At 39.6% G+C, this 14,030-nt stretch overlaps 1 protein-coding gene across 4 annotated transcripts in view; it reads left to right on the top strand.

Annotated features, from left to right (window-relative positions):
• Window positions 1-14,030, top strand: part of UBR1 (ubiquitin protein ligase E3 component n-recognin 1) — a 78,270-nt gene that overhangs the window by 20,501 nt on the left and 43,739 nt on the right. For 3 of the 4 annotated variants that reach the window (XM_037393546.1, XM_037393544.1, XM_037393547.1), the window contains exons 5-15: window positions 125-255; window positions 5,210-5,351; window positions 6,961-7,023; window positions 7,311-7,434; window positions 9,413-9,520; window positions 9,948-10,036; window positions 10,855-10,953; window positions 11,635-11,792; window positions 12,406-12,505; window positions 12,801-12,929; window positions 13,720-13,900. In XM_037393546.1, the coding sequence (XP_037249443.1) occupies window positions 125-255; window positions 5,210-5,351; window positions 6,961-7,023; window positions 7,311-7,434; window positions 9,413-9,520; window positions 9,948-10,036; window positions 10,855-10,953; window positions 11,635-11,792; window positions 12,406-12,505; window positions 12,801-12,929; window positions 13,720-13,900 (1,324 nt within the window). The remainder of the gene's footprint in view (window positions 1-124; window positions 256-5,209; window positions 5,352-6,960; window positions 7,024-7,310; window positions 7,435-9,412; window positions 9,521-9,947; window positions 10,037-10,854; window positions 10,954-11,634; window positions 11,793-12,405; window positions 12,506-12,800; window positions 12,930-13,719; window positions 13,901-14,030) is intronic. The other variant, XM_037393545.1, reaches the window with a different exon arrangement.

Genomic DNA, 14,030 nt, shown 5'->3' with positions numbered 1-14,030 from the left:
AATTTGCTTGAAAATCATGAAAAGGCTAATTTTGGGCAGTAAATACAGTAATAAGATATTCTACCAACCGTTTTTTCATTTTTTATTTTTTTTTTCCATATTAATGTTATCTCCTGTTTTACAGAATTCTGAATGTCAGTTGAATGAAGAAATTATGGAGCATTCTAGGAGGGTGTTTCCCTCTGTGATAAAATACATTGTAGACATGCTTATATGGGAAGAAGAGAAAGAACTGCCTCCGGAACTCACAGTTAGGTAGGGAGTATTTCCAACTTTCTCTTCAGGGCATTAAAACTGATAATAATTTTGCCTGTGGTATTCTTACAGACATGCAAACATTAGTGCCAAAATTCCTGTAAATAGCACTGTAGCAATTTTGATCTACAGTTATATAGAGGAAAGCTCTTGATACATCATGGGAAAAGTAGTGTGTGACTGTGCTCCATCAGTCACTGAGGGAGCTGCTCCGGTGTCAGCCCTGTCCGCAGCAGAGCAGCAGATCTTGGTGCACAGTGGGTCTTCCTGAGGCAGGGAAAAGCCAGTGGAGAGGCCCACCAGGAGCTGACAGCTCTCGTGGGAGATGTTGACAAGTTCTGGGCATTGCCAGAGTGACCTCCATGCCTATAAAAAGCAGCCTAGGGAGCATAAGTGACCAGGAGTGCTGCAAGCAGTGTGGCATGTCAGGCAGGGCATGGCAGTTTCTGCTGCAGGGCGTGTAGGAAGGGCATAGTCACCCTGCTGGCTCAAGAGGTGAGTTCATTTGGTGGTCATCACCCTCTCAAAAGGAGCTTAGCTATGGTATCCACCCAGTGGAAAGCTGTGTCCTCTGCACTTGCCAGAATTGATGTGGTGACCCAGACAGAGCTCCCACAAAAACATGCAGCCATCTAGGTCTCAGGCTGCAGAGAGTGCCAAGGGCCTTTCACTGGTAACGGATGGCAGCAGTGGGGACAGCTGTGTGAGGTGCGACCAGATAGATGATTTGCTCAGCCTGGTGGCAGTGCTATGTGAGGAAGTAGAAAGGTTAAGGTGTGTCAGGGAGTCTGAGAAAGAGACCGACCAGTGGAGCCATGCTCTACCCTGCCTGAGACAGAAACAGGAGCAGCCACCAGAAAAAAAAAAAAAAACCAAGATCAAGGGAATACTGTACGCTCCCCCTGCCAGGCTGGAGGCAGTAGCTTAAATGAGAGAAGTGAATGGAGACAAGTCCGCATGCAGGGTGGCAGCTGAAAACCCTCCTTGCCCACCTTGCTTTCCCAGGTGCCTCTGTACAATAGGTATGAGGCTCTGGATGTGGAATGCAGGTCAGTGGATGATGATCTGTCTACACCAGAGGTGTTGCTATGGTCAGTAAGGCCTACCCCACCCCACTCCCACCCCCCCCCCCCATCACAACCACCTCCACAAGGAGGGAAAGACAGGTTATAGTATAGGCAGCTCCCTTCTGAGGGGAACAGAGGGTCTGATACGCTGGACAGACCCTCTTAGGGAAGTCTGATCCCTCCCTGGGGCTTGGGTTAAGAACATAACTAGGAAACTTCCCAGCCTGGTACAGCACTTGGAGTACTACCTGTTACTGCTCTTTCATGTGGCTGGTGATGAAGCTGCAACATGTAGTCCAAGGGTGATCAAGAGACTCAAGGCCTTGGGGTGGTTGATAAGGGACTCTGGAGCACAGGTTATTTTTTCTTCCCCCTCAAGTTGTGGGCAGCAACACTGGAAGAAACAGATGGGTCTAGTCTATTAATAAATGGCTCCGTGGTTGATGTCACTGCTGCAGTTAGGGAGTTTTTGATAATGGGATGACCTATGTGGCACCAGGCTTGCTGGTGTCAGATGGGATTCACCTTTCTTGAAGAGGGTCTTTGATCACAAGCTAGCTGGGCTCTGACAGCTTTAAACTAGGCTTGAAGGGGAATGATACGGGGCTTGCCCGTGAGGAGCTGTGGGATGCCATGCCAAGGTTAGAGGGTCAGGTGCTAGCAAAGGCTCTCAACCTGTTGCTTTGAGACATGCTGGCTACACTGCAGCACACACGTTCAAGTGTCTTACAGTCTTACAGAGATGAGCCAGCAGGTCCTGGGGTAATAGGATCCAACAGGGAAACACCAGTGAAATAGCCCAAAGGAATTAGAGGGCCTTCCTCTAAGAAGGCAACATGGCCAGCAGCCCAGCTGAAGTGCCTCTATGCCAATGCACGCAGTATGGGCAACAAATAGGAGGAGTTGAAAGCCACCATGCTGCTAGAAAGCTACGACCTAACTGCCATTACTGAAACTTGGTGGGATGAATCCCATGACATGGTTACAGGCTTCAGAAGGGATAGGTGAGGAAGGAGGGATGGAGGTGTCCGCCTCTACATCAAGAAGCGGATAGTGTGAATAACTGTGAAGAACAGCCATGAGCAGGTTGAAAGCATAGGGGTAAGAATCAGAGACTGAGGTAACAAAGGGAACCTTGTGGTTGGTGTCTATTACAGGCCACCCAATCAATGGGAGCCTATTGACAAAGCCTTCATACTTGAGGCTCTTGTTATGCTGGGGGACTTCAACCACCTTGACATGTGCTGGAAAAGTAGCATGGCGAGCTGTAGGCAATTCAGGAGACTCCTGGAATGCATTGAGGATAACTCCTTAAGCCAGCCCTACCAGAGGGGATGTGATACTGGACTTGTTGGTCACCAATGCAACTGAGCTAATCAGTGATGTCAAGACTGGAGGCAGCCTGGGCTGCAGTGATCATGCACTGGTGGAATTCACAGTCCTGAGGGATATGGATCACGTGAAGAGTGAAGTCAGGACCCTGAATTTCAGGAAAGCAGAATTGCAGCTGTCCAAGGAGTTAGCCAATAGGACCCCCTGGGAAACTGTTCTCAGGGACAAGGGAGCAGAACAGAGCTGGCAGATCTTCAAGGATGCTTTCCATAGAATGTAAGAGCTCTCAATCCCCAGGTGTATGAAACCAGGAAAGGAAGGCAAGAGACCAGCATGGATGAGTTGAGACCTGCTGGTCAAACTAAAGGCCAAGAATAAAATGCGCAGGCAGTGGAGGCAGAGACAGGTATCCTGGGAAAAGTATAGGGATGCTGCCCAGTTGTGTAGGGATGGAGTCAGGAAGGCTAAGGTGCAGCTGGAGCTGAACTTGGCAAGGGATGCAAAAAATAGTAAGAAGGGCTTCTACAGATAGGTCAGTCAGAAAAGGAAGGTTAAAGAAAGTGTGACTGTTAACACTTGCCACTGGAAAGTAGCAAACTAGTAACAGTAGATGAGGAGACAGCTGAGGTACTCAACTTTTTTGCCTCCTATTCACTGGCAGTCTCTCTTCCCACACCTTCTGGAGTGGATGGACATGAAGATGGGGGAGCAGAAGCCCTCCCACTCTAAAGGAAGAGCAGGTTTGTGACCACCTGAGGAACCTGAATATACAGAAGTCTATGGGACCTGACCAGATGCATCCCAGAGTCCTGAGGGAATTGGCTGATGTAGTTGCCAAGTGATGCTCCGTGATATTTGGAAAGTCATGGCAGTCAGGTGAAGTCCCTGATGACTGGAAAAAGGGAAACATTGCACCCATTTTAAAAAAAGGTAGAAAGGAGGACCCTTGGAATTACTGACCTGTCACCCTTATGTCTCTTCCTGGGAAGATCATGAAACAGATTCTCCTAGAAGCTACACTATGGCTGACACAGCCCAGCTGGCTTCACCAAGGGGAAGTCCTGCCTGACCCACCTAGGGGCCTTCTATGATGGAGTGACTATATCAGTGGACAAGGGAAGAGCTATGGATGTCATCTGTCTGGACTTCTGTAAGGCCTTTGACATGGTCCCCCACAACATCTTTCTCAACAAATTGGAGAGATACGGATTTGATGGCTGGACTGTTCAGTGGATGAGGAATTGGTTGGGTGGTAGCATCCACAGGGTAGTGGCCAACAGCTCAATGTCCAGATGGAGACTGGTGACAGGTGGTGTCCCTTAGGGGTCTGTACTGGGACCTGTACTGTTGTAATACCTTGATCAATGACATAGTGGGATTGAGCGTACCTTTGGCAAGTTTGTAGATGACACCAAGCCAAGTGGTGTGGTTGACACACCTGAGGGATAGGATGCCATCCAGAGTGACCTGGACAACCTTGAGAAGTGGGCCTGTGTGAGCCTCATGAGGTTCAGCGAGGGCAAATGCAAGGTCTTGTACTTGGGCCAGGGCAAGCTCTGATAGGAATACAGGCAGAGGAATAAAGGGAGATTGAGAAGAGTGCTGTGGAGAAGAACTTGGGGGTACTGGTGGATGAAAAGCTGGACACCAGCTGACGATGCACGCTTGCAGCCCAGAAGGCTGTATCAAAAGAAGCATGGCCAGCAGGTTGAGGGAGGCAGTTCTGCCCCTCTGCTCCACTCAGATGAGACCCCACCTGGAATGCTGTGTCCAGCTCTGGAGCCCTCAGCACAGAAAAGACATAGATCTGTTGGAGTGGTTCCAGAGAATGTTCACAAAAATGAGCTGAGGGCTGGAACACCTCTCCTACGAGGAAAAGCTGAGAGAGTTGGGTTTTTTCAGCCTGCAGAAGACCCTAGAGAGACCTTATTGTGGCCTTTCAGTACTTAAAGATGGGGACAGATGTGTTAGTAAGGCCTGTTATGATAGGACATGGGGTAATGGTTTTAAACTGAAAGAGGGTAGATTTAGACTAGATAAAGGAAGAAATTTTTTACAATTAAGTTAGTGAAACACTGGAATGGGTTGCCGACACACGTGGTAGATGCCCCATCCCTGGAAACATTCAAGGTCAGGCCAGATGGGGCTTTAAGCAACCTGATCTAGTTGAAGGTGACCTGCTCATTGCAGGGGGGTTGGAGTAGAGATCCCTTCCAACCCAAACTATTCTGTGATTTAATGAAAACGGAAAATGACTGTTGTGTGTCATGTTAAGAAGAGAAATGGTATCATAAAACAGCAGAGAGAGGAAATAATAATGGAATAATCAAGTAACTTAAAATCTCTTTTGTACTTGGTACAGGGTTTTTGTGGCTTTTTCTGGTATAGATGGTGAAGGATGTGTGTCTTTGACATGAAAAACATGCTTAATTTTCTTCTGTAGTTTTTTTTGTTTGACATTTTTCTCAAGCTTGTCAGGTGTTGCTTATATTACATAGGACACTACTTTCAGTTTTATTTTTATTTGTATGCTAATATGTTGGCTTTTTCCCCAGTAGAGAGAAGGTAGACAGCTACTACTGTGTCCTTTTCAATGATGAACATCATTCTTACGATCATGTCATCTATAGCCTGCAAAGGGCACTTGGCTGTGAACTTGGTGAAGCCCAGTTGCATACTACTGCCATAGATAAAGAGGTTAGTGCATTCTGGATATGGGAGAAAGTAACTTTTTAATCATTAAGAAGTACTCCTATAGTCTTTGGATCATAGAATTTTTGTTTCTGGGTGCTGGAGCTTGAGGAGAGAGAGAAAGGCATGTTGCAGAGTAACTGTTAATCAACACTTGCTTCAAGAAAGCTTGTAAACTGTGTTAATTTTCTTCTTCAGAATAAAAACCCACTTTCCTGACAAAGGGAAGAGCTGATTAATCTGAAGTTGCTCCTTGCATGTTTGGCATATTTGCTTTACCTTTTTTTTCTTAGCTGAGATTAATGTTTTATTTTAATAGTATTTGTCTGAAAAATATACAGGTCAGCAATACACATATTCAGTTACATTTCATCAGAAATGTACCTTACGTTTTGCAAGAAGAGATAGAGCTTGTTTTGGCTCTGACTTCATTTGAAACTCTTAAAGCTTCAAATTAAGCAAATGAAACCAGGAAGAATCCATGAAGGAATGCAAGTGAACTTGACAATTCTACTACTTCATTTTTCAAACTAATGTCCTATGTGAAAACCTTACATTAGTAACCTAAACTTTTTCTACACTGGCGGGGGGGGGAAGCATGATCAGTTTTTGAACAATCTCAATTGCAACCGTATTTTTTACCTCACTAAAGTACAAGACTTAAGTGTTTGCGTATGGAGAAACTTTGTCTATACCTGTGTATATATTTGTTGTTTCATATGTAAATACATATCTTACTAATATTAGAATCCTTTTTTTAATTTGTAAAAATTGTTTCCGTGTTTCTCTTTGTTTGGGTAATGAAAGTTTAGTTCTGTTTAGTTCATAGTGTCAGTCTTATGTAATTACAAGTCTTGTCCTGCAGTTGCAGGTTTGGTAAAACGTGTATACGTGTGTGCTTAGAGTAAATTGGAAAGGTTTTCATTATGAAGGTTCCTTTTGATTGAAATTAAATTTTAGATCCAGAGTTGATCAGACTTTTCATTTTACAAAGCACCTGCTCCAACACAAGACTGCATGTTATATTGTTTTAACTATAACAGCTCCACAACATACAGCCACTTCCCCTCTTCTTGTGTGCAGTTTTGCTGTGTGGAGAACTTGTTTTGGAAGCCTCAGGTATGCCTCTGAAGTGCTTTGAGTGGAATTTGAGGTCTAAGCTGGACCTAATCTTGGCTTTATCAAACCCACACTTATAATATATCCTGCTATTTTCATATGCAGAAGTAAGAAATAGTAGGAAAGACTGTAGAAAAGCAAATTCAGGATGAGTTGTGCTAGGAAGAAAGTTGATGTGGTTTGTGTTTAAAGTATTCTGCAGAAATTCCTCTCATCTGTTTTAATGTGTACATGAGTTTTCCTTATCTAATAATACCTGAGTAAGATACCCAGGCTTTACTTTGTTGTTCTGTAGTTAATTTAATTAAAATAGCTTTTTTTCTAAAGATAATTATGTTAATTTTGATTTGCTTCTAGATGTCTAAAAGCATCATGAGTGAGTGATGTTGGTCCCTGGTTTGTTTTTTTATGTATTAAAAAAACCATAATGGGTCAGGCTTGTGACATTTTGGCTTTGCTTTATGTTTGTCTCGTGCTCAATATTTTCTTTAAACAGGGCCGTAGAGCTGTTAAGGCAGGACATTATGCCTCTTGTCAGGAAGCAAAAGAAGAAATCAAGGTAAGTTCCCAATTTTTTTAATTAATTACTGATTAAATATTTTAATAAATATTTATAATTAATACTGAAGACTTACTTCTCTAACTTTCATGCTTTTATGACCTGTCTGAACTTTTTGAAATAAAATTCACATTACCACATTTGGTATAGATAGGTATCTTATCTTGAGAAATAGAACATCAAACTGATTTCTTTTTTTGCTTGGGAGATATAATGGGTGGCGAAGGCAAATATGAAAATTCATGTTACATTTATTTTATGTCTCACAATATTTACCTGACTCCTAGAGGCATTCTGAAAATGTTTCTCAACGACCACTTCATGTGGAGGTTCTGCATGCTGATGTTATGGCTCACCAGAAGTTTGCCTTGCGCCTTGGTTCTTGGCTGAACAAACTCATGAGCTATTCAAGTAAGCATAACTGATTTTTGTTATGATAATGCCATGTCAGTATTTGAATGACTAATTGTCTCAAAAAATGTGTTTAGTAGTGTTATATATGATATTCCCTTATTAAAATATTTCATATTCCTCCTAATAAGTACATTAATAATACGGTAGTACAGGTTCTGATATCCATCAGTATAGTTATGAATAGCAGTACTTCTCTTTTCCTTCTTGCTAAAATACATCTTTCCCTGCTTCCTGGCTGTTCCTCTTAGAAGTTTTACAATCCTTAGTTTCAGCATCCCATGCCCTATGTCAGTGACGATATAGCTTAAAAGCTGCTCTCCCTGGTGCTAGTGGAAAGCTGTAGAACACCTCCATTAGTAAAAGCATACATCCTCTGCTTGAAGTAATTCCCGCTTCAGATTTGATAGCTGTGATTAATTAGACAGGGCCAGTAAAACAAAAGCCTTAGTTCAAGATTTTGTCCAGTAGTGGAAGGTCTATTTTAAGCTTTTGAACATTGCTCTGGTGTTTGATGATACAGTTTTAAACAATACTTCTGAATCAATCTACTTTTGATTGCTATTACTGGGTTTTGTCATACCTGTGTTTTGCCAAACTTAAGCCATTATAGTCTCTTTTCACCGTACAAATATGCATAGATTAAGCTCTGCTCACCACTTCCCCTCCTTCTTGATAAGATAAATCTGTTGGTCTGCTTTAGCCTCTTTTGTAAGCTTGGGTAATAAAGTGAATTTCTTATCTTTTTTCCTGAACGCTTATTCTCTAGTCTTTTCTTCAAAATACATACGTCAGAACTGTACCTTTTTGTAATTTTTTATGAGTTTTAGCTTTCTGTTATTTTCAACCTTGTATTTATTTCACTGATGGTATTTTCTTGCTAGTCTGAGTTCCTCAGTTGTTTTTAATAGGCACAAGTTTTACCTATGTGATTTTTACCTGTGTGGTTTATTTCAGGGTTTCTAGTGAAAGTTCAATTTCTATCCACATTTTTCTTCCTAGATAACTTTTATTATTTTCAATTTTGAGATTCCTCTAAACTCAGCTATTGACTCTGAGTATAGACAAGTCAGTGTCAGTACCTCAGCAAATCCTCACGTTTTTGTGTGTTTAAGCATAATCTTTTTAGCTGATGAGATAAGCTAAAGCTAAAAAGGAGTATTCCATGTTGGGTGTGGCATTTTGGGTTAGGAAATTGTTACAGGTTAACTGATACTTTAATATGTTTTATGAGAGTCTTCAAGCACAAGGATTGAAGTCTAATAATCCTGTCCTTGTTCTTCTAGATTATATATGTAGATGCTTTAAGAGCCTGATGTTCTGTAGTCAGTTGGAATTTTTTTGTGGTCTGGTCGTTCCTGTTCTTATCCTGATTTCGCTTCAAGTGGCAGAACAGGAATAAAGAAGCATTCAATACTATTCATTTCCAGGTTGTCAGGAACTTTCCACTTCACTTTTCCATTTGAAATTAGTCATGTAAGAGCTCATTTTCGAATGTTAGTAACCCATTGATGACTCTGATATGTTGATACTCAAAACTGCTTCTGCAAGTACTGTATTTACTAATAGGTGCAAGGAAATACAAAATACGGTTCTGAAATTCTACAAAAGACTGACTTCCAGGGCCCAAGGTCGGGGCCACTGTAGACTTGCTTAGCCTGTGCATTTCTGTGCTGACATAGTGAACTGTTCTTATGGATCTGCTTTGCAAAGCTGTCTAAATTATTTTAATCTTAAAATCTTCTTCTCCATCACTGGATTTATTAAATGAAGTAGTTAAGAGTAACAGGAAGAAATTAAAGTAGTGTATGTGGGAGTATATTCACTGAGAAAGAACGTTGTTAAGAAATAATTCAAATTGAAGTGCCTTATTTTTCTTTTTATTTAACGAACAGAATTCTGTAATTCTCATTTTATTGGCTCATATAATTTAATTATCCAAGCATTCTTGTACAAATGAATAGTTTTATCTCTATAGGTGACTTTCGCCAGATCTTTTGTCAGATATGTCTCAAAGAAGAAGCTGGATCTGAAAAGCCATGCTTCATAAGCAAGTTGATGCTGTGGGATGCAAAACTTCATAAAGGTTTGTGTGTCCATGTTGCTATAAACTAAAGAAGCAAATCAATTTCTCATGTGTGTAACAAATGTGTAAAAGGAAGTGCTATGCAAGTGGGGTTGTTTTTAATTATGATTTTTGTACAGCATTTATTTGTATGACTGAGATTCGATATTTTGCCTTTTCTCTCAATTTTTCCTGCTTTATGTATTTTGAAGAATCTTTTCAGAAGATCTAGCCTGATTATGAGTGACTTCATGCTTATTTACCCTGTTTTAAATATGTACCAATAAATGTTAAAAATAGGAAAAAAAAAATATTCATATACTTTGTAACCATTTCAAGCCTTTTAATGATTTTTGTTAAATTGTAATTTAATAATCTCTTTCTCTTTTCTACAAAAAGCTGCATCTTAGTGCAATAAAGTGACGTGCACTGTATTGGCTTTTCACAGGGGCAAGGAAGGTTCTTCATGAACTTATCTTCAGTAGTTTTTTCATGGAAATGGAATACAAAAAACATTTTGCTGTGGAATTTGTGAAGGTAAATGGTTATTTGTTTTTTATGCTATGAATTTTACTAGCTTTGTAAAACTTGCTCCAACCCTAGAAATTGTTTCAATATAAATAATGAATTTTCCACAAGCAGAGCTTTAAAAACTAACTCAGCCTTTATAGAGTGTGTTGATTCCAATGCCATGGGTTTGTTCCTTGTAATCATGTAGGTATATGCTCATTTTGAATGAGTATTGCTAGCCTTCTGTGTATCTCTTGAAATGACAGATGAACTGCAACTAACTGGTTTGTTTTGGTTGGGTTTTTTTAATTAGATACAGTAGTTAGAAATATACACAACATAAGACCAAGTTTTTTTTGTTTTAGGGTGAGATTTTTTTTTTTTTAATCCTAATAAAGGTGACTGACAATCCATGGTTTTCTCTGGTCGCTTTGTTTCAGTCCAGACTTGAATTACTCATTGTACACATATTTTATAGTCAGCTGTTGAATAACTATTCATACAGTTATCCATGCAACACTGCAGGAGGAAGACTTGTGTTGTAATAACGTAATGTCTTTATTGATCTCTTTTTTACATATTTATTGGGGAAGATTGGTTGTAGGAGACGAAATATTCTGCTTCCAAACTGGCAGAATAGTTAAATTTGTGCTTATCTTCAGTATTGAGTCAGTGGGGCACATATTTAATTGGCTTGATGCATTGAGGATGTTGTGTTGTTTTTGTTGTCTGAACTGCTTCTATTAAAAAGGAAGAAGGACACCAATACGTAACTCTTTCAAATAAAAAAGTGTTTTAAATAAACACTTGTTTTATTTCATTTCCCCAATATTCTCTTTTCTTAGTATTACAAGGCATTGCAAAAAGAATACATCAGTGATGATCATGACAGAGTTCTTTCTGTCACAGCACTCTCAGTTCAGATGTTCACCGTACCTACTCTGGTATGTACAACCTGTCTCCTCTAGAAACATAAAATATTTGAGAATTGCTAGCAGTACCACTTTTGCAGACTGCTGTACTTGGCAGAGAGTCGTTATGCGTTGCTGAGTTGAAAATGATTGTTCAGGTTTGTTGAGGCCGATATGAAAGCACAAGCTTGATTTTATGTGAATATTCATTACAGAAGGTAGAGGAAATGCAAATGAGTTGAAATTTTAGGCAGCATCCTTCTTTGCATTAACTTTGTGTTCTTTTACTGTTGACATTTACCTTCTTATGTAACTTTAAAAACTTGGGGGGAGGGGGCAAAAATGATTAAATGGTTTTTTTTTTTGTGTAGCTGAAATATGTTAAATCCTGTGAGAGGGAAAAAGTATACCTCTAGGTTTTAAAGGTTATATATTTCTTGCCTGAAATACTAATATAAAAGTACTTTTCTACGTGATCTTTCCAGAAAAAATAGCATATCTCTTACATTGAAGCTGTCAGAGTGAGAAACCATGTCGACTTGATGGAAACTTGTCTTCATACATAATGAATATTATGGGAGGTTTTGTAGTTTGGACTTTTTAAAAATGCTTGAAATATTTTTCCTTTGAATTCAGTCTTTTTGATTAGAAATTTACTTTGACCATTCTCTTCAACAAAAGTAGGAAGAACATTTTTTAATTTTCTTCTTATAGGCTCGACATCTTATTGAAGAGCAAAATGTAATCACCACCATTACAGAGACACTCCTAGAAGTGCTTCCAGAGTACCTAGACAAAAATGACAAGTTCAACTTCCAAGGTTACAGTCAGGACAAACTGAACCGGGTATATGCAGTAATATATGACCTCAGGTAAGTGTAAAGCTGAGAAGCTAGGGCAATTCTCTAGAAAATTAGCAGTAGGATGAGGTGTTTCAATTCAGGAATCTGATGATAAAACTGCTTTAAAAAAATGCAAACTCCTCAAGAACCACACGTGAAACCTGAATGTTTTATTTTTCAGTGGAAACTTAACATTTTCAAATACCAAAATTATATTCTATAAAGACATTTTTTGGTGATTCTCACTAATATTATTCCATAAAACAATTGCATTAATAAACAAAATATATCTACTGTAAGACAATACAGGTAATTTGGCTTCTATTCATTATCATTCTGGCAAAGCTGTGTAATTCTCATCTGCATAGCGTTTTCCACTCTTACGGGTTCCGCATTACTTCAGTAAACAGAATATGTAAAAGCAAACCACCCCAAATACCTTGGAATCAAAAAAAATCTGTTTATTTCAATTGATGGAGTCGCATCAAGCAACTCTAATGTGTTTAGTAAAAATGTTAAGAGGAGTTTGAGATGGGGAGGGGGATGTAATGTGATGCAATTTATTACTGTAATACAAAGAACAATAAATACAAGCGGAAACGGAAGTTTGAGCAAAAGATGATAATGTTTTCTTTGGGGACAGGTATGTCTTAGTCAGCAAGCCTACATTATGGACAGACCGTCTGAGGGAGCGGTTCTTAGAAGGATTTATTTCTTTCCTAAGGATTCTAACTTGCATGCAGGTACAACACATTTAAACAATTTCTTTCTAATATGCTGTAATAAACATAGTACAGCATTTCTGTTTGCTCATCTTTTTGTCCATAGCAATATTGTGCATATAAACATGCAATTATGATGGTAAGTTCTTCAATCCATTTGTTGGGTGGGTGTACAGGTAATGTTTATAGAAGTATTCTTCAATTTTAGCTACATGTATCCGAATAACCTATATTTTACTATTTGCTTCCAGAATTTTCTGTTTTAAGCCTGTGTTCGTTGATTTAGCTTGAGTATTTTGTGGCATATCCATTTCAGGGAATGGAGGAGATAAAAAGACAGATTGGTCAGCACATTGAGGTGGACCCTGACTGGGAAGCAGCTATTGCTATACAGATGCAGCTCAAGAACATTCTTTTGATGTTCCAGGAGTGGTGTGCCTGTGATGTAAGTATATCAGTTGTCTGGGATTCTTACACGCGTGCCTTTTGTGAATATTCCTGAGTGCTTTTTAAATAGCAGCTTTTTAAAAAAGCTCACTATTGTTCAATACAGATCTCCACAAAAAATGAGCCTGAAAGAATTAATCTGTGGTGTGAGAAGGAGAGGTGGGATCTCAGGAGAGTATAATCTAGCTGACAAGCCTGCACAGGGTGTCAGGCAGATCATAAAGGAAAATACTTCCCGTAATACTGTCAGGTTTTCAGTTTTTGAAGCATACGGTGTTAATTTTCAATTGCAAAAGTAGACTGCAGAAACTTTGTGCTAATTGAGGAATTGCACTGTTAAGTATTCCTAATCAGTGCTGGAGCTTGTCACTGTGCTGGGGGAAGGGAGGAAATTGTACACAATTTAAAGATATTTTGAAATTGGTTTCTTTTGTTTCTTGTCTTTTTTTTTTTTTTTCACTAGGGAGCGAAAGGATGAACTATAGCAGTTCAGGAGCTTTGTCCCATTTGGGGTACAAACTGCAAACGATTAAAATATCGCATCCTAAATAAGTACATAGATTTTAGAGCATTTGACAGAGCAGCTTTTTTGAACAGAAGCATATTCTTGGTTAGCTTTAGTGGATGCTCCACTGTTCCAGTCCGGTACTTCTCCATATAAGAAACAGAATAGTAATATATTGTGGACTTTAAGTAACTGTTTATGCCATCAGAAAAAACAAGTGAGGAATTTCAGTGCATATATATGATTTTTAAATATAGTGCTATGCATTTATTTTAAATTCTAGGAAGAGCTGTTGCTGAAGGCCTACAGTGAATGTCATAAAGCTGTGATGAGGTGCAGCACAAATGGCCGCTCACGGGAAAAAACAGTGTTTCACTTGTGTGGCCATACTCTGGAGAGCAGACCTTACAGAGTGTCTGCAGATCCTGTCAGCATACATTTACCACTGTCTAGGACTCTTGCTGGTAGGTGGTGTGTTTTGTTTTGATTCATGTTTGAATTACCTTTATCACCCATCTCGATTTCTTTATTCTAGAAACCATTTAGATGAAGTGCTTCATGGATCAGTCACTGTCAGACTTTCTGACATTCTCA

The sequence above is a fragment of the Falco rusticolus genome, chromosome 7 (assembly GCF_015220075.1).
Source record: "Falco rusticolus isolate bFalRus1 chromosome 7, bFalRus1.pri, whole genome shotgun sequence".
In the NCBI taxonomy this organism is placed as follows: Eukaryota; Metazoa; Chordata; class Aves; order Falconiformes; family Falconidae; genus Falco; species Falco rusticolus.
The sequence above is the reverse complement of the archived record's forward strand: the minus strand, read 5'-3'. Positions and strand labels throughout refer to the sequence as shown.